Source organism: Schistocerca gregaria, chromosome 1, assembly GCF_023897955.1.
Source record: "Schistocerca gregaria isolate iqSchGreg1 chromosome 1, iqSchGreg1.2, whole genome shotgun sequence".
NCBI classification, from domain to species: Eukaryota; Metazoa; Arthropoda; class Insecta; order Orthoptera; family Acrididae; genus Schistocerca; species Schistocerca gregaria.
In genome coordinates this window covers 897,672,068-897,690,596 of record NC_064920.1, presented here as the reverse complement: position 1 = coordinate 897,690,596, position 18,529 = coordinate 897,672,068, and the positions used below count along the sequence as shown (strand labels likewise).

The 18,529-nt window shown below is 37.5% G+C and overlaps 2 protein-coding genes across 2 annotated transcripts in view; one reads left to right on the top strand and one right to left on the bottom strand.

Moving 5' to 3' along the window:
- Positions 1-3,716, bottom strand: part of LOC126274306 (solute carrier family 12 member 8) — a 167,968-nt gene extending 164,252 nt beyond the window's left edge. The window contains exon 1 of the mRNA XM_049977103.1: positions 3,456-3,716. The gene's annotated coding sequence lies outside the window, so the exon portion shown is untranslated. The remainder of the gene's footprint in view (positions 1-3,455) is intronic.
- A 160-nt stretch (positions 3,717-3,876) lies between these two features.
- Positions 3,877-5,401, top strand: LOC126274348 (transcription elongation factor 1 homolog). Its single transcript, XM_049977105.1, has 2 exons — positions 3,877-4,138; positions 4,411-5,401. Exons 1-2 carry the CDS (start codon positions 4,023-4,025, stop codon positions 4,541-4,543), a joined length of 249 nt encoding a protein of 82 aa, XP_049833062.1. The 5' UTR covers positions 3,877-4,022; the 3' UTR covers positions 4,544-5,401.
- The last annotated feature ends 13,128 nt before the right edge of the window (positions 5,402-18,529 follow it).

Here is an 18,529-nt window from a genome sequence, read left to right as displayed (position 1 = left end):
TCCGGCAAATAACTGACAAAGGTTGTGTGTGCTATTCTGGCACAGGAGAGGAATTCGAGGCAGGTTGCATCAAACTAGTCAGAAGACTGACCACTCAAAAAAAAAGTTGAGAATTTGAGTCTGACGGGAGTCGTGCTAGGGGAGTCCATGCAGTTGCAATGGCCACTGAGTCTGGCTAACTCAGTGATCATAGCATCTGCCTAGTAAGCAGGAGACGCAGGTTCAAATCCTGATCTGGTACAAATTTTCAACTTTCCCTATCAATTTCTATCATTTCCCACTTTCAGCAAATCTGTAATTCCATTTTGGTCCTAATAAAAATTTGTGACAACACCCTCAACAAAAATGGTGGCCCTGCAGCTACGCACGGTTTGGGATCCTGCCATTGGGAGATTGAAGCAGGCATGCAACCAAAACATTACCTTATATGACACTGGAATGATCACCAGTGATGTCACAGAAGTAAGTGTGGCTGCATAAGGACTATAGCAGGCAGTCACCACTTGACAATGCCCAAGGAGTATTCAGCCGTTAGTTCATAGACTTTTAAACCATCTGATGCAGCTGGAAGCTTGAGAGAATTTTATCACAAATTAACACCGTACAGCAAATGATGTTCAGCTCCCAGATGGCAGCAGTTACTTCACAGATCATATACTCAAATCAATGGCCACTAAATTTGATAAGTTCTTCTCAATAGTAGCAGAAAACTAGACTCATGAGCAACTGAATTATGAATAGCTTCTATATTGCAGAGAAGGTCATACTGTGACTTTGAAATGGAGTAGCCCAGTGTATCATGTGAACAAGATATTGTCAGATCTCGTAATGCCTGCTGCCGTGACAACCATCTGCAGTAAGGGCAAGGTAAGGGGTTTCAACCATACAATGGCCATTTGGAGACTCAATACATCGTAGGCAGCATATAGTGGACAAAGTGTCAATGACGTGTTACAAATGCTTTCTTTGGCCTGTGCCACCAATGACATATATATTCTGAGGATGTTCAAACATAGTCAAAACCAGTAATCATTAGCACCACATCCTGTGATTGTGTCTAAAATAAAGAGAAGTATCGTGCTCTCGACAGGGAGAAAATGTGTTTTTTTATGTAATACAGTCAGTATCTAGTGGGTCTATGATCTGCTAAGTAGAAATAGTCTTTTTACAGTTGATTTACAAATATTTTCACCTCAGCAGGGGCAAGAAATGGGATAGAATGCTGATGCCTGTGACTAATGTCACCTAAAGATCTCAGGTTTTCTTTTCTTCCAGGTTGATAGAGCATTAATAGCTCTGCATTACATGACTTCTCAAAAAATTATCACAGACAACAAAATAGGATCATGCATTACTTACGCAAATGTGGCATAATGCATTTCGTTCAAATTCCAAACCTTTAGACCCAAGAGTCTTGTGTCCAAATTTCTCTCTTAAATACTTCTTGGGACTTGTAATGTCCTATTTTAGACTTATTAAATCCATGTTTAATATTATCTAGGAAAACTGGCGAGTGAAATGTTATGCTAGCTCTTTTTCCCAAAGAACCATTTACCTGTCATGCTTTCACCTGCCCAATCATTCTGAAGCTCTGCAGTGTCAATGAGCGTTCTCTCTGCATGTTACCATACATTTACTATAACTAATGGGCTGATTCAATTCCACTACAATTGGGTACTCCCCAGCTGATTTGTTCCCAGGAGTCCTGTCTATCCTCATCTTCACTACAGGTGGGTTCCTCTCATCTTGGGATCTGAGTGATCTGCCCTTCCTTTTCAATCCTCCCTACCCTATCCCTTTCTGCAGCAGAAGGAAGTAACTAACAGTTTCATAATCTATCGGAGAGGACTGTTTTATATGTCTATTGGAAGTACTAAATATTTTGCCTTGTGATAGTAAGTATTGACCAACAATTATGTCTCATATTTTAATTGTATACATTGTCAGGCAACTGCCTCAAACAATTACTGTAACAGCTGATACACAAAATAAATATTGTAGACCTCTTGTCAACAAACAAACCTGCCGGGGTTGTGTTTTCTTTTAACTGACATGATGCTATTACAGGAACAATGTCACCAAGGCAGAAAGGTCATCAAGAAGATGAAGAGAGACACCTTCCACTCAGTCTTTCATGGGTCAGTTTGATGTTGAAACTGATGACACCACACATAGAGTCAGGTTCAATTCCCGACACTTTCACAGATTTTTCCATGGTGGGACGACTGGAGCATGGTGCTGAGCCTCGTGAAACCAACTGAGGAGCTGACTGGCTGAGCAGTAGTGGCACAAAGTCCATAACTTGACAATGGCCAGGAGAAATATGTGTTGAACTGTGCATCTGTATATGGCATCTCAAGGATCAAATGAGGATGACATGGCAATTCTTACTAAGGTTTACACAGAATATACTACAGATTTCATCCATTTCCTAGTTTGTGAAGCTTCACATTATTCTTTCATTCATGAGTGTTAGTCCAGTAAAATATGGAGGAGAGCTTTTGTGATTTTGGAAAGCAGGGAAGAGGTACTGGCAGTTTCGAAGTTGTGAGAATTGGTTCTCAGTTGTGCCTGAGTAGCTCATCTGTAACAGTGTAACCTGACAAAGGAAAGGTTCTGAGTTTGGGTTTTGGTCTAGCAAATAGTTTTAATCTACAGCATTAAATAGGCAAAAGTCAATAATTTGAGCCACTGCAAAACAAAACATGGCTGTAATACACATACGGTTAATCATTTTGTAATGTCTGACATTTCTAATGGTCATCAGGAGCATAGCAACAGTAGTTTTTAATACCGGTACTGACTTTTTGGAAATTTATGATATATAATTGGAACGTTAGCTGAAGCGTTTGCTTGTTATGGAAATGGGTTGTCATCACTGAAATCACCAACTTTACTCACCACAGAATTCATTGGAATGTGCTGTTCCCTGTCGACCACAACTGCACACAATTATTGATACACGTACTTACTGGAAAAACTTATTCCAATCAATTATCAGTGTGAATTATTACTGAACACTGTTATGTGCTCTACAGGCAACTTGTGGCTTGTATTAGACAGAAATATTTGGTGGATATTGTAACTCACGTCATTTTGGAAGAGGACGTTGTTTTGTGGAATGTCACATTAAAACTTTTAATGTCAAATGCTCCACAAAAGTTAACATCAAAAAATTGTTTGAATGCCAGTATATAGTAATCAAAAGTATTATATTTTAAATAGTATGCAAACATCTTTTTTTCAAGAAGCCTGCCGCAAGTACGACGACAGTGTCTCATGCTGTATGCTGTATGTAAATACGAGTTTTTAACACAATAACATATCCGTTCCGCTTATGTATTTCATAATAATCCAAAAACGTCGGGAACAAACAACAGACTGCCTTTTCAATGGCATTGACACCAAATTACACAGTGATTTTCTGAGTGGTTAATTAGTGGCACGGTACTTACTATACATTAACAGATTTCTGTCATAATGTTGTTCCATTCACCAACACGTAATCACCACACGCCCACGCGACAACACATGTCATGTCACTGACATTTATCGAAAGATCAAATAGCTAACACAGGTACAGTGACGAAAGAATCATTTTCTTACAAATAAATATTTATATTGTGGACAACAATTGCAATTTTTAATTTCGAAATCAGAATTAGAATTCATAATACACTTTATATATATTAACTTTTTCACTTTATTTTAACAATAATCTTTATTTTCTTAGACATTTTTCAGATTTTATTGCTTCTAAGATATAACTAATATTTTCGGTAGATTCGTACATCTGAATTATTACTGTAAAGCGTCGCCCATCCAATGCAGTCATTATTATGGAATATCTTCACCTCTCCACATACACAATTTAGTTCGATTATCGGAACTGACTGTTTGTATACAACACAGTGAGTGAGTAAACTCTGCCGCGAAGAGTAATGGAGTGATACCGTGGAAAGTGTCCCCGTACCTATTAAAAATTATTCTGCTGTAATTGTCATTGTTGTATTTAAAGGAACATGGGCCGACGAAAAAGCAAGAGGAAACCTCCGCCGAAGAGAAAGGCGATCGAACCTTTGGATCTGCAATTTAATTGCCCTTTCTGTAATCATGAAAAGTCGTGCGACGTTAAAATGTATGTAGCTGCATTCTTTTTCATAAACGTCTTCTTTTTGTTTTTAGAATTTATTTATTATGTTTGTACTTGGGTAAACGAAATTCATCAAGGTAAAGTTTTTTGATGTTGCGTCACCGAAATAAACATTGTTCCACCAGTGCCCCGTAATGGGTTTTGTTCCGTAGTCTCGCTCGGGCTTGTGAATAATAAACTCTAATATGTGGCACGTACAATGAAATAACTTAAAAGAAAAGGTTTATTTTAAAACGAGGCTTTTTTGTCATTTGCAGGGACAAAGGAAGAAATACGGCGCGAATAACGTGTCGTGTTTGCCTCGAGGATTTTCAGACATCGATAAATTGCTTATCAGAACCCATAGACGTTTATAACGACTGGATTGATGCATGTGAAACTGCTAACTGAGAAAATGACTAATTTTATGTGATAATCAGTTTTATAAAAAGTTCGTATTTTATGTTATCTGGCGAGAATGATTGAGATTAAACAGTCACGCATATTGTTAGTTTAGTACAGACACCAGTTTGTTAAAGAGGACGATAATTCTAAAAACAAAAAGATGTGAAACTGTGTGGTGTACAATATTTGTGCTTGTATTTTTCATTTTTGCCTACTTGTTACTGTTTAGTGAAGAAAGCTCTGTAATGTTAGTCGCATATCCTATTATAATGTGTTATAATGTTACTGTTTCCCCCTGGATTTTCCGTTGTTTTTTTTCACAAAACAAAAATAATTTAGTAGAATTGTATACGGCAACAAGACTTAAATAACCAGAATGGGCATAAGGCTGTGTCAAGGACAAGTCTTTGGACAGAGCATATCTTCAAAACCAGTACCTGGCGTAAATCTTTATTAGTTACTTGTTGATTTTGCTCACTGAGGATGAATTTTTTTTTTTGTAGGATGTAGAAAAAAACAAGCAATTTGTAGTTACGAATGTGCAACGCACACACCAAACATTTTATCTGCTGTTAACAGTCTAAAGATTTGAGCATAGAAGTATAATTTGTTTTCTTATGTCACCAATCATTCCATTAATGCTATTACTTTACGTCTCTTTGGTATGTACTGTTGTTAGCATGTTAAGAAAATCTGTGGCTGAAAATCCCAAATTTTTTCACCATATCACATTCTTAAAATTTGGAAAAGATATCTGACACAAAATGCCACATTTCTTTTACTGTTTCACATAGTCCTTTCGAAAATATTGATTTAAATTGTGTATTATTGATTGTGCAATAAACAAAGCAAGTAACAGAAAAATCTCAGAATGTTTCCTTACATCAAAATATGACCATCATACCTTTCTGTTTCAAAATAGTCTCTCAAACCTATTACACTGCATGCATTCAATTTATTGTAGCAGTGCAACTGCATTATTGTTGAAATATCAATAACTTCCAAGAACCTTTCAGCAGAACATAATTTTTCAAGATACAAAGAGTCAGTCAAATTAGGAATCATCTGTGGTGAATATGAGTGCTCTTTTAGACATTTCAGGTACTTCTCTTATTTGTTTCATAGTTGGCCAATTAACATCCATTATTTTGTTCTTTCGTTTACCCAGTTTTGATCTAAAGATTCCCAAGATGATTTATTTTGTGATGTTAAAGGAAAGTTCTCAGTGCATCACAGGTCTGCTGCCAATCACAAGGACTTAAAAAAATTGTGGCCTAAATTGATTTCATTTGGTAATGAATATAATTTGTTCTGATATCATGTCATTACCCTGGTAAAATACAAACATAAATAAAATTTATTTGTAAATGATATGGTCTATAAAAGTGCTTTTAAATACACTCATAAGCAACTGAGTTAGACAAATATACCTGTTTATTCTAGCACTACTTGCAGCATGAGGATAGTGGTGACACATTGCTGCAGTTACTCTAGGATATATTGTAAGCATACGGAAGCACTTTGATGATTGGCAGTGGAAATATTGTCACAATACATGGAAATGGTAATGAGTCAAAGATGTACAATTATCTCAATAGTGTACCTGATTATTTAATAGGATAAAGATAAGGTGATTTGGTTATCTACACAAACACACGCGTGCTCCTCAAAACATTCAAACATCCCAGATGTGTTCAGTTGGGGTCAGAACAAAGGAATTAGGTGGCCAAGACATCTTGAATTCAGTATCATCCTCCTTAAACCACTACTATATGATGCCAGCCTTGTTACAAGAACAGTTATCTAGCTCAAAGATTCCATCACCCATGGAGGAGGCATCAAGCAAGGTGGTCTGTAGTAATATTCACATGGTTCACAGCTGTTAATGCAACACTTCTCGTGACAGCCTAGGTGAATGCACCCCCGTAACATCGTAGCACCCCATTGGCCTACACCTGTGAATCTTTTTGTTTGTAAATATCTTTCACATGAGAATGTCTCGAACTTCCAAAATGGTGCCTTGTTTTGTGCATCATGTTTTGTAGTTTTTGCACCATTGGTATTGATGAAGATGTTCAGTATCTTAGTCCAGATGGCTTCTTTCCAAGCTTCGACTATGTCCAGTCACTTGTTTAGTTGTGTTAATGTTAATCGCAGATTATATATATATATATATATATATATATATATATATATATATATATATATATATATATATAATGTCTGCTTGTGTCTGTGTGTGTGCGAATGGATATGTATGTGTGTGTGCGAGTGTACACCTGTCCTTTTTTTCCCCTAAGGGAAGTCTTTCCGCTCCCGGGATTGGAATGACTCCTTACCCTCTCCCTTAAAACCCACATCCTTTCATTTTTCCCTCTCCTTCCCTCTTTCCTGACGAAGCAACTGCCAGTTGCGAAAGCTCGTAATTCTGTGTGTGTGTTTGTGTGTTTTGTTCATGTGCCTGTCTGCCGGCGCTTTCCCGCTTGGTAAGTCTATATATATATATATAAACAAAGATTCCAAGACTTACCAAGCGGGAAAGCGCCGGCAGACAGGCACATTAACAAAACACACAAACACACACACAGAATTACTAGCTTTCGCAACCGATGGTTGCTTCTTCAGGAAGGAGAGGGAAAGACGAAAGGATGTGGGTTTTAAGGGAGAGGGTAAGGAGTCATTCCAATCCCGGGAGCGGAAAGACTTCCCTTAGGGGAAAAAAAGGACAGGTGTACACTCGCACACACATACACACACATATCCATCCGCACATACACAGACACAAGCAGACATATTTAGGAGAAATACATTTGTGGGGTGATGGATTCTGTATTAAATAGTGATGAGGTGGTTATGGATTGTATCTGTGTGTACTATTTTTTGTCTAAAATTTAATGAGTGATTGACTTACTGCACATGTGATGCTGGCTGCAGCAGTTCCCTCCTAATTGAAGTTCTGGCAGTGTGCACTTGAGAGGATAGCATGTAAAAAGCTTATTGCTTACACATCCTGAGAGACAGTGTAGTCCTTGCCTGAAATCTAAACTGCAGGTGGCTGTCACAGCTGCCTTACAAGATTTGTCATCATCTCGTTTCCATGGTACATTGGTCTACTCCATTTTCATGTGACAGTATGGCTTTCTCTCCAATGTAACAGCGATTTCTAGTTCATGGTTAGCTGACATTGTCAGCAAGACAACAATCTCTGAATTTGAATACTATAATCTTATTAGAGAAGTGTATTTTCCCAAGTCACACACATAAACTAGTTTGGGCAAATTAAAATATGAGAACTGAAAAGTTATTACAAAAAAAAAAATTACTGTCTAATAATCATTTTTCATTGTAAAGAAGACATTTTAATATTCATATTACATAACATATGCATATGTACCATGTGCCACTCGTAGCTGAATTTGTGGAATGTTTGTGTGCTGTTCTGATTATGTACAGCACTTTCAAACTGTACGCATGTTGTTGTAGATCAGTTCTTCCACTCACTATCGTCATCCTTCTCTTTATTACACAGTACACCGAAAGTATTTATTTGTTATGTTTCTAAGTTGTTACGTAAAAAACAAACTGCTGCCACCTGATCTTACTTCTAAACACTATATAGTCTGTTTCATTACTGCCTCGCAGCATGCCATCAGCTGTCACCATGGACACAGAAGGCAATATCCAATGAGCCAAATGTCTTTGACCAGAAACTTTTGTTCTTATTTGGCACAATCACGGTTTTTTTGTATAATGTTACACTATGTGTTTACTTATATTACAGTTGTTCCCACATGTGTCCATGACTAAATGACATTGCACTACACTAAGTTGCATAATGGTCTATATTAGTTACCAAGCAATGGAAACTCCAGGATGGAATGTCAATAATATGAAGAGAACGATAAATTGTTACTCACCATAGAGATGACGCATTGAGTCGCTGACAGGCACAACAAAAGACTATTTCACATTTAGCTAACAGCCAAAGCCTTCTTCAGAAAAGAAAGCACACACATTCATTCACACACGGAAGCACACTTGGTGCGTACATGACCACTTTCAGCAGCCTGTCCTTATACCTTATCTGCATATCGGGTTTGATGATTAAGTTATTTTGATAGACTAGAACTAAAGTTTGTAACTAGAAAAGTTTGAACTGTATTTCATACAAATTTTAGGCTCACCCGGAATCAACTGACAATGCAGTTTTATCGCCAAATCTGCAACATTTACAATGAACTTTTCTGAATGCTAATTTGCCTATGATGATGTGCCAAAATGTAAATGTGGCGATTTTTGATCTACAATGAGGATTCTCATTTTAACTGTGACTTGCAGTAGCAGTGTGATGAAAGAAGAAATTTTAAACATTACAAAAGGAGAAATGGCCGTTGAAGAAAAGAAGAAAATGGAAAAGTAAATAAGAATTTTCTGGTTTTATTTTTGAATCACTGGTGGTGAACTTGAAGCTAAGAAGTCATTCATTGAAGCGTCATTTGCAGAAGAAGAGTTAGGAGCAATCTGCAATATATTGTGTATAGATCGTGGGATGAAAAATGAAATGACTACCAAGATTTGTTGTTATTTATCGAACATTGACAAACTTGCGGGAAAATTAACAATGGCACAGACTGTGAAGAGGCTGATTGGGATCCCCATGATGGTTAGTGATAAAAGTTTGAATTTACTCGAAAAGAAGACAGACAAAGATTCTGATGTAGAAACAGGCAATAAAAGCAAAACACAATTCTTGCCACATTTGCAAGATCAGTGCAAATTTTCTGTCATTTTGTGATGTCGAGGGTGCTCTAAAGCCATTTAATGGCAGTGACAGAAATTCAGGTAAGAAGTAGATCACAGACTCAAAAGAAACATCATTTTTAATGGGGTAGAGTCAACTGCAAGTGTCTGTCTCCACAAAAAAAGAAAAAAAAAATCAGTTGAAGATTTGGCTAAGATTTTAAGTGGGTGAGAGTGGCCTTATATTATGGGCTGTGGTGAAGAAAGGTTTGCAGGTAGAATTCGACATGGAAATAAGTGCTGCAGAGTTCCACCAAGTGCTGTCTTGATGAAACAAGAAATGGGAAGAGTCTCTTCAAGAATATTTCTTGTAATGAATGAAATTGCCAGCCATGGTGGTATTGATAATGACTTACTGTTTCGGTATGTGGTTGATGGAACAGAAGATGACTCGGGCATCAAACTTCTGCTTTATGGTGCTGGAGTGTGAAAGAGGTTAAGGGAAAAAATTAGATGTTATGAAAGAGCTGTGAAGTCATTGCCAAAAGAAATAAAAAAATTACAGCAACAAAAATTTAAACTCTGATAAGAAAGATGCTAAAGACTGAAGTAATAGAAATACTAAAAGCACAGCTTGGGATCGAAACCAAGAGTGTTTTAATTGTGGTCACAGGTCAAGTGATTGCAGCCACAAGAGCAAGGGAAAGAGCTGCTTCAATTGCAATGAGTTTGGTCTTATCTCATCCAAATACACTAATCAAAAGGCTACTATAAATGCGAACACTGTTAAAATGAATATTAACACTTTGAGATTATGAAAGCTCTTAAGTTTACAAAATACTAATTTATTCTTGATGGGATTTGGGAAAAACTACATCTCTATACAAGTGTACTTTACAGGCATTGTTGAGATTGATTATGTGAAAACTGAAGCAGATATTATGTGATTCCTAAAGACATTATGAATTTAGAAATGGTAATTTTCTATATCAAATTGAAGTTTTAATAAACATGGACAGTGTTACTGTTAGGAAGCCAGAAGGGCAAGCTCATCTTATGTGTATCCACATAGAAGACAAACCAGAATCAGATACTGAAAGCTCTGTTAGTGATGACACAAAGGAACACATGGATGACTTGGTGACTAATTACAGCCCAACAATGTCAGAGAAAAGAATATTGTGAGAGAACAACAACTGATATATAGAAGACCCAGAAGATTGTCACCAGGGCAGAAAGAAATTATTAACAGCCAATTCCAGACGTGGCTAGATCAAGGAATAATAGAACCAAGGTCATTTGAATATGCTAAAAACTGTGGCAAAATATGGCTTGGAAATTAATTTTGCAAAATGCCAGTTATCAAAGGCAGCTGTTGATTTTATTGGGTGTGTTAAACAGTTCTTCTAAGAAGACAATAGCCACTCAAAACTTCCCAGAACTGAAATTTATTGCAGCAATACGAAGTTTCCTATGTATAACTGGTTACTTTAGGAAGTTTATCTCAAATTACTCTGCAGCTGTCAAATCTCTGAGCAATTTCCTGAGTAGTGACCGAGAATATTGTTTGAAGGAGAGCAGAGGTGAACATTCAAGATGCTCAAACATATCCTTTATCAGATGTAGTTTTAAAAACTAAAACTCAAAAATGCAAAAGTGAACTACACGTGGATGCAAGCAAAGAAGGTTTTGGAGACATGTCATTACAAAAATCTTCAGAAGATGGTAAGTCCCATCCACTCTCATATATGAGTGGGGGGGGGGGGGGGGTGGAAACACCAAACACCTGAAGAAGAAAAATAAAGTAGTTATCAGCTTGAAGTTTTATCTGCTGTTAATGCCTTAAGGAAATTCCAGGTGCATTTACTAAGAACACGTTATAAAATTGTAATGGCCTGCACTACATTCCAAAAGTATGGATAAGAAGGGCTTTAGTTTAGGAACAGTATTCCTACACCATTGAAGACTGATCTTGTTCTAGGATGAAACATGTAGATTGCATAAATCATCATGTGAATGTACTGTTTGGTTTCACAGATAGTTTAATAGTCAGACTCAGGAAGGTCAATAGAAGAATGATGGTTTACCAACAATCAAGAGCATTCTCAAAGGTAGGCCTTATGAAAACTTTTTAATGAGAGATGGAATTCTCAAATTCTATGATGGAAGAGAGAATTTGGTGGTTCCAAGCATTGTGCAACTTGAAATCATCAAGCTTGTGCAGCAGAAAGGTTACTATGCAGTTAAGCAAACTGGTGAGGAAGTAAAACAATTTGACTGACAAGGTGGAAAGAGTATCTTCATTTGTGTAAGATGTTTAAAAGTGAGTACGAAATCAGGGAAGAAGGAAGATTTCCCTCATTCCTTATTCAAGGAAAGTGAGTCATTATATGCTAGTTGCATGGATCATATTGGACCACTTCAATCAATGCACAAAAGATACAATCACATTCTGAATATTATTGATGCATTTACCAAGTTTACATCGCCATATCCTGTACTGACTACAACATCAACAAAGCAATTAATAAGATGGAATTACAATAAACTAGTTTTAAGAATCCAGTCCGAATAATTATTGATAATGGGACTTGTTTTACTTCTCAAGAATTCAAGGAATAGTGCACTGGAGAAGGAATGGAACACATTTTAATAATGACAGGACTCTCTGTAGCTAATGGACAGGTTGAAAGGATCAATTCTACTTTGGCTAAACTCATTGCTAAGCTTAGTATGAATGGTACAAGGTAGTACCATTAATTCAATGTGCCATGAATTCAACATAAACATTGGTAAAACACCACTTGAATCTTTGATAGGACTTAAGATGCATACTCAGACTGATCTCATCACAAAATATTTGTTTATTTGAAGAGAGATGTAGTAAACTGAAGGAAGATGCTAAGCTATAGATCAGCAAGGTGCAAGAAGAAAACTGTGCTAGCTTCAATCAACATCAGAAGAAAGCCTCCAGGTACAAAGTTGGTGAGCTGATGACAATTAAACCAAAGACAAACTGGATCAGCACTAAAACTGAAGGCCAAGAATTTAGATCTCTAATGAGTCACAAAAGTTAAAACTAATGATACCTATGATATATGCCGAGAAGATGATAACCACGATGGTCCCAGGACTACAACAACGTATTCTGAATCTATCCGATCCTGGCCAAGTGACTACACATGACCCAAGTTGCATGATTGTCAGGATGGCTGAATGGGGTTTTGGGGGGGGGGGGAGGGGGGGGGGGTTCAGGGCTTCCCTGCTACAAGACTGATGACACCCTAGAGAAGCTGAATTCTGGAAAGTAGTTCCGGATGTGTGTGGAGAAACAATATCCATGGAAAAACACAAGTCTTTTGATTAAGTTCTTTTGTGTATTTTGACAGTTCAGTAATAAAGCTTGTAACTAGGAAATTAATAAGTAGTTCCTCATGAAAGTCAGAACCATTTTTCCTATACATAGGTGTTTATTGCTATCTGGGAAAATAAATTTCTGTAGTGAGAAGATTACATTATTCATTTCTAATTCATTCAATTGCTCTTGAGTCTAGTTTTCTGCTACTGTTAGAACTCATTGAATTTAGTGGCCATTGATTAGAACATATCATTTGTCAAACAACTGCTGCCATAATAGCAAATCATTTGCTTTACAGAGTTCATTTGTTTCATGCTAATAATACTCAAATTGCTTCCTTTGTTTTTTGATTTTTTTATATAGGGTGATTTAGTTGGATTCAGAATTGTCACCTGCAGAAAACTCAAATAATTTGCAAATGAAACATATAGACAATGTATACCTCTTCCATTTTTACTGTTTTATTGTTTGACTAACAGGTACATCAGTTAGCAGTGTTAAAGTGTACTTTATATAGAAAGGCTGTCAGCTGCACCAAAATCCAGACATATGTGGATGACACGGGATGCAATAGCAAAGCAGAAATTTTGTCACTTTTCAAATGTCTCTTTACATGCACCACATCAGCTCCTAACCGGTACAAATACCCATCATATCTAATGAAAGGGGATCCATTCTGGCAGCACCAGTTATGACATAGGGAGCTATGCCATGTGAGGGGTGATACTATTCTGCATGCGACCACCACGAGTTTGGGCTTCACCATTGTCGGTCCAGCTGGATGTTCTAAGTCCAGCTCCTTGGACTTGACATCTTCATTGCGATGGGCCTTCTTCCAGCCACAGCAGACTTCTACCCTGTAGGGTAGCCATTTGAGACCAGGGCGGTGCAGCCATTCACTCTCCTATGCTGATACAGGCATCCTGTTGCTGTGCACCTTACTTCAAGGATGAGTTCCACTTCTGAGGGCTGACATCAATTGCAAGAATTATAGTAGGCTTCTGTGTTGCTGGCATGCCTTGCCACAAGCAGCTGAGCCGAACGCATTTGGAGCATGAGTCACTGTGCGGACTCCAGGCTTCAGCATTCCTTTTGTCGCTCAGATGACTGCTGGCCCCTGGCCGCCTGCTGGTTCAGCGGACCTCTGCATGTATACTCAACATGTGAAAAGGGGGGCATGGTCACTGTGAAGCAACGCTGCAAGTGTTGTAGCTTGTGTCTGAATAAAATGCTTCTCTATAGATGTGTTGTCATGTGTTACTAATAGCCAACATCCTTCAGTGACCTACGGCCACTACCCAATCGTGCCATTGTAGAAGCCATCCACTCTGGGCCACTATATGGGGCTACAATATCAATGAATCACAAGTGGAATCTGTTAGCCCATACAAATATGGAGGTTTGAAATGGAAGGATCAGCATCAGTTGAAATGACTTTACTTCATACAAACCAAAACAGCCTTTGACTGCGAATTTGTTTATTCATTTCAGATACCAATTTGATTTGTTATGATCATCATAAGACTGATATAAAAAATAATGGATGTGCATATTTATGAGTTAATGCACAAGTTGGATCAGTTACCTTAAAAGGTGATAATGTTACCCCACATCAAGACCTCTCTTTATTGTTAGGATACTTGGAAAATTTAATCAGTCTACAAAGAAAACTGTTTCCCATCTAATCAGTCTACAAAGAAAACTGTTTCCCATCTTAAAATATTGCTCAAATGTGTGGAATCCATTCCAAATAGACGGTCTACAGGGAATACTGAAAGTATACCGAGGACACTGTAAATGATCACATTTGTTTGACTCATGGGAGAACATCATTTAAATGCTGAGAAACCTGCATGGCATACAGTCAAATATAGATGACACTTATCTCATGACAGTCTAGTTACAAAGTTTGTAGAAACTGGTATCAAGTGAGTCATCTAAGAACATACTGCAGGCCTCTATGCTTTGCACCTGTGGGGACAAGAACGAGAAGTTACAGTGTTCACAGAATATAGGAACAGTCATTCTTCCTGTGCTCCAAAAACAAGTGGAAGAGAAAGAAACCATAATCTCTGTTACAGTGGGAAGTATCCCCTGCCATGCACTTCACAGTGATATGCAGAGTATGGGTGTTGACAGAGTGTGTCCTTCCCTAAAGAGTGGCCAATGCTGTCTCTAATTCAGTGTCTGGATACACCCTTGCAAACAAGGATCTACATTTGTACACCATAAACCCCTGAACAGTGTGTGATTTATATATTAATTCACATATTGTGTTCTGTATATCCCATCATTAAGGCGAGCCTTCAAGCTATACAGTAACACATTGACTGCTGCATGCTTAGTGATGGATGTTTTAATAGCAGGGCAGCACACTGTGTTAGGTGTGAGGCCCTACTGTGGCCAGCAGTGGGGCACACAGCTAAGGCATAAGGTTGTGCTGTGGTCAGCAGTTGTCACATAGCAGTCAACATATTGGAAGGCATAAGCATCCAATGCATTCTACCCTTATAAAGAATATTAAAAAGAAATTATGACCAATGCTAAACTTCTCATATTAATAATGAAGATGAGCAAATAATTCAAGCAAGAGTAAATAGGGAAATAGCTTTCTCTCCCCACACAAACTGGTATTCCACTACGCAGCCAATCTGTGAAACAGCCTGGACCATCCATAACCATGCCTACTCCCATCTTATCACCACATGGGCAAGACACATGCTAAGCACCCACTCAGCACATTCTGTTTGTGTCTATTCACAAGCATATCCTATCCTGTTATTGCCAGAGCCACCTGTGGAAGTTGTTATGTTATATACCAGCTCCAATGTAACTCCTGTAGAGCATTTTTTGTGGGCCTGCCCACCAAACAACTATCCTAGACAATTATTGGCCACTGCCAAACTGTAGCAAAGAGTACTGTTATTTATGTATGTGATAAGCAGGCAATGAACATACACAAAAATCAGATTTGTCATATAACTAATAAAATTTCAAAATTACTTATTACAAATGTCCATATAAAGAAAAAATACTTAATGTAGTCATTTTAAGTCTCTACAGCACATCCTAATCGTTAACTTTTCCTAAGAGAATGATCATATTTTACTAATGTTAACGCATCTTCATCTAAATCTACAGAAGTTATGTGCACAGGTTGGAACCAAAAAAAAAAAAAAAAAAAAAAAAAAAACCCCAGTATCATCACCTCTTAAACAACTCTCAACATTGCATATATTTTTCCTGTCTTAATTCAACAATACCAAAAATATCTCCTAATGTAGCTTATGACATTTTACCTCCTTCAAACATATTTCCATGCACTCATCAGCTATGGTGTCTCAACTGCCCTTCATGTTCAAACACTGATCAGCCTGTCCAAAAGGGATATTATTATACTTATAACTGCTGCTCAGTACATAGAAGGAATCAAGAAAATGTTAACTTTATTAAGCTGTAACCTAATTAGTTAGCAATTGGCTACCTAAGTTAGTATAATATCTTACAACTGTATCTCAAATACTACTTTATTCCTCATGTGATAAACTGGAAAAAAACAACAGATTATACTTCTACTACAAACAACACGACCTCAAGTTCAACAATATTAACTATCATGACATAAAGAATTACATAAAACTTTGTATTTGAGTGGGTAATGTGAGACGGGTGAAGAATGTGGTAATTTAAAAAAAAGAAAAAAAAAAGAGAGAAGAAGAAGAAGAGAGAGAGATTTGATTAGTCAACTGAAACAAATCAGTTTCAAACACTCACATAATTAACATTTTAACTTTCCATACAACACTTTTAGTAATGCACACACTCATTGACGTGTTGTAGCAGCAGATTCTGATATTTCTGCTCCTGTTGAATATGTCAAATGAGCACATTGGGTGTTGATTGTTGTGTAATGTATGGTGGTACAGCAGAAGGTAATTGATTCTCATGTCATGGCAGCAGACAGCAGATTTTTTGATCTCTGGCTGCAAAGGGGGCTAGTCGATGATGAGAGTAACCGACAATTGTGTAATTCTACTGCACCACTGACTGCTGCCTCTTGGTGATGGTAGCAAGGGGGTAGGGGTGGCACTGGAAATAACTCCAGACTCTCCTCTGCAACCAGCCATGCAGCAAGCGTGTAAATTTTAAACAAATAACTTGGCTCAGTGTCTGTATGCCTAATAAGAATCAAACCACTGTCTAGCATGTAGCAGTTCTGTGCCTTTATTTGTCTACTCATAAACGCTTAGTCGAAAAAAGTGCATACCATTTAAGAAAAAGAAAATTCCACTGTTCATTATAACAACAGTCTCTATTGCCGCTAACCAAACGCAGTACAGTATTTTAACACAAACAGTGTGAGAATACTAAACAAATCACTATTAATAAGTACTTGACACTTCCTGTATTTGTAAGTGCAACTCAGTCTTTTTGCAGCTATAAAACATCCACAATGCATAAAAAAACATCCACAATGCATAGTTGCCAATCTCTTTTCCCGTCCTTTCTTCTCCTCTTCCATTGTTAATCTTTATGTCCTTGTAGGTGATCAGCTGCCAATATGTCATTTCAGCTCTGCTTACTCTGCTTCTCCCCAGTCTGCACATCCCTTTCGCATTCCACTTCTTCCTGTGTCTCTGCCTGTGAAATGGCAAGTCATAATATCGTACGTGTCTTTGTGATGGTAGTCACACCCTCTTGTTCCCTTTGCTTGTGTTTCCTCTTGACACCCATTGCTTCTTCTCTGTTCAGTTTCATGTGGACCATCATCAGCCCTGCTCTACAATTCTAATCATTGAGCTAGGCAGAAGACCACAAACTTGGTACATCAGTTGTTGCATCGCTCTGTGTGCAGGGTCATTTTCTTTATACTGCATGTTAAAATACTGATTCCTTCCTAATTTCTTTTGCAAAAGTTCTGAATATGCTTTGTCATGTGTCTGGTTATATCGATCATCACAAATCAGTTTTAAACCCTCATTCTTTTGTGCTTTTAGACCAACATTTTGCCAAATCTTAAATTCTGCAAGCGATAAAAATTTCTTCTTTTTGCTACACAAACAACATATCTTCAAATTTATTCTCACAATCTATTGACTTCTGACATTTCCCTTCTATGTATTCTTTTTTTAATTTATTTTCTAATGATGTGGTCCAGTTTCTTTGTGACAATAATGTTTTGTATCCTCTGCTTGAACCTGTCTGCTTCACAATACCCAAGAATATCATCTCATATTGCTCTGCATATGACAAATTTTCTTCTTCTTCCTTCAAATACAACACACCATAATGTTTCTTACTAAAATCTAATGACCTCTGAAGTTTATCTGCTGAATCTTGGTTTTGTTTCATGTCAGTCTGCTTCAGTTCCTCTCTAACAAAAATCTTCTCGTCATCCATTTGCATATTCTGTTTCAAAGAACAGGGTGATTCTAATTAAAGTTAAACTTTCAAAATGCCATAGAAACCACACCATTGGTTTGAATGTCGTCAAATTGCAATGAAGTTTTATCAGAAAAGGAGGAAAATGTGTGGCAGAAGAGAAAAAAAAAGTGTGAAAATTGACCAATAGATGGCGTTCTATGTGTCAGAGTACATAAATGAAAACACTTGTCATGCGTACGACCCATTGAAGTTGGTATAAACACGCCATGGCTTTTCCTCCTTTCCTGTCTGCGACATTCGCCTTGACTGTCTCAATGCAGAATTGTGCTCTGCTTGTAAAGCTGTATTACAAGAATGATGACTGTGCACATGTTGCTCTGCAGACGTTCTGGACACTGAAGGGGTTGAAAAAAGGTGTTGTTCCAATGACTGCCATGGGTCTGACGAAAATGATTTGGAAATTCGAAAAGACTGATTCTTTTGGTGTACAACCTGGTAGGGGAGGAAAC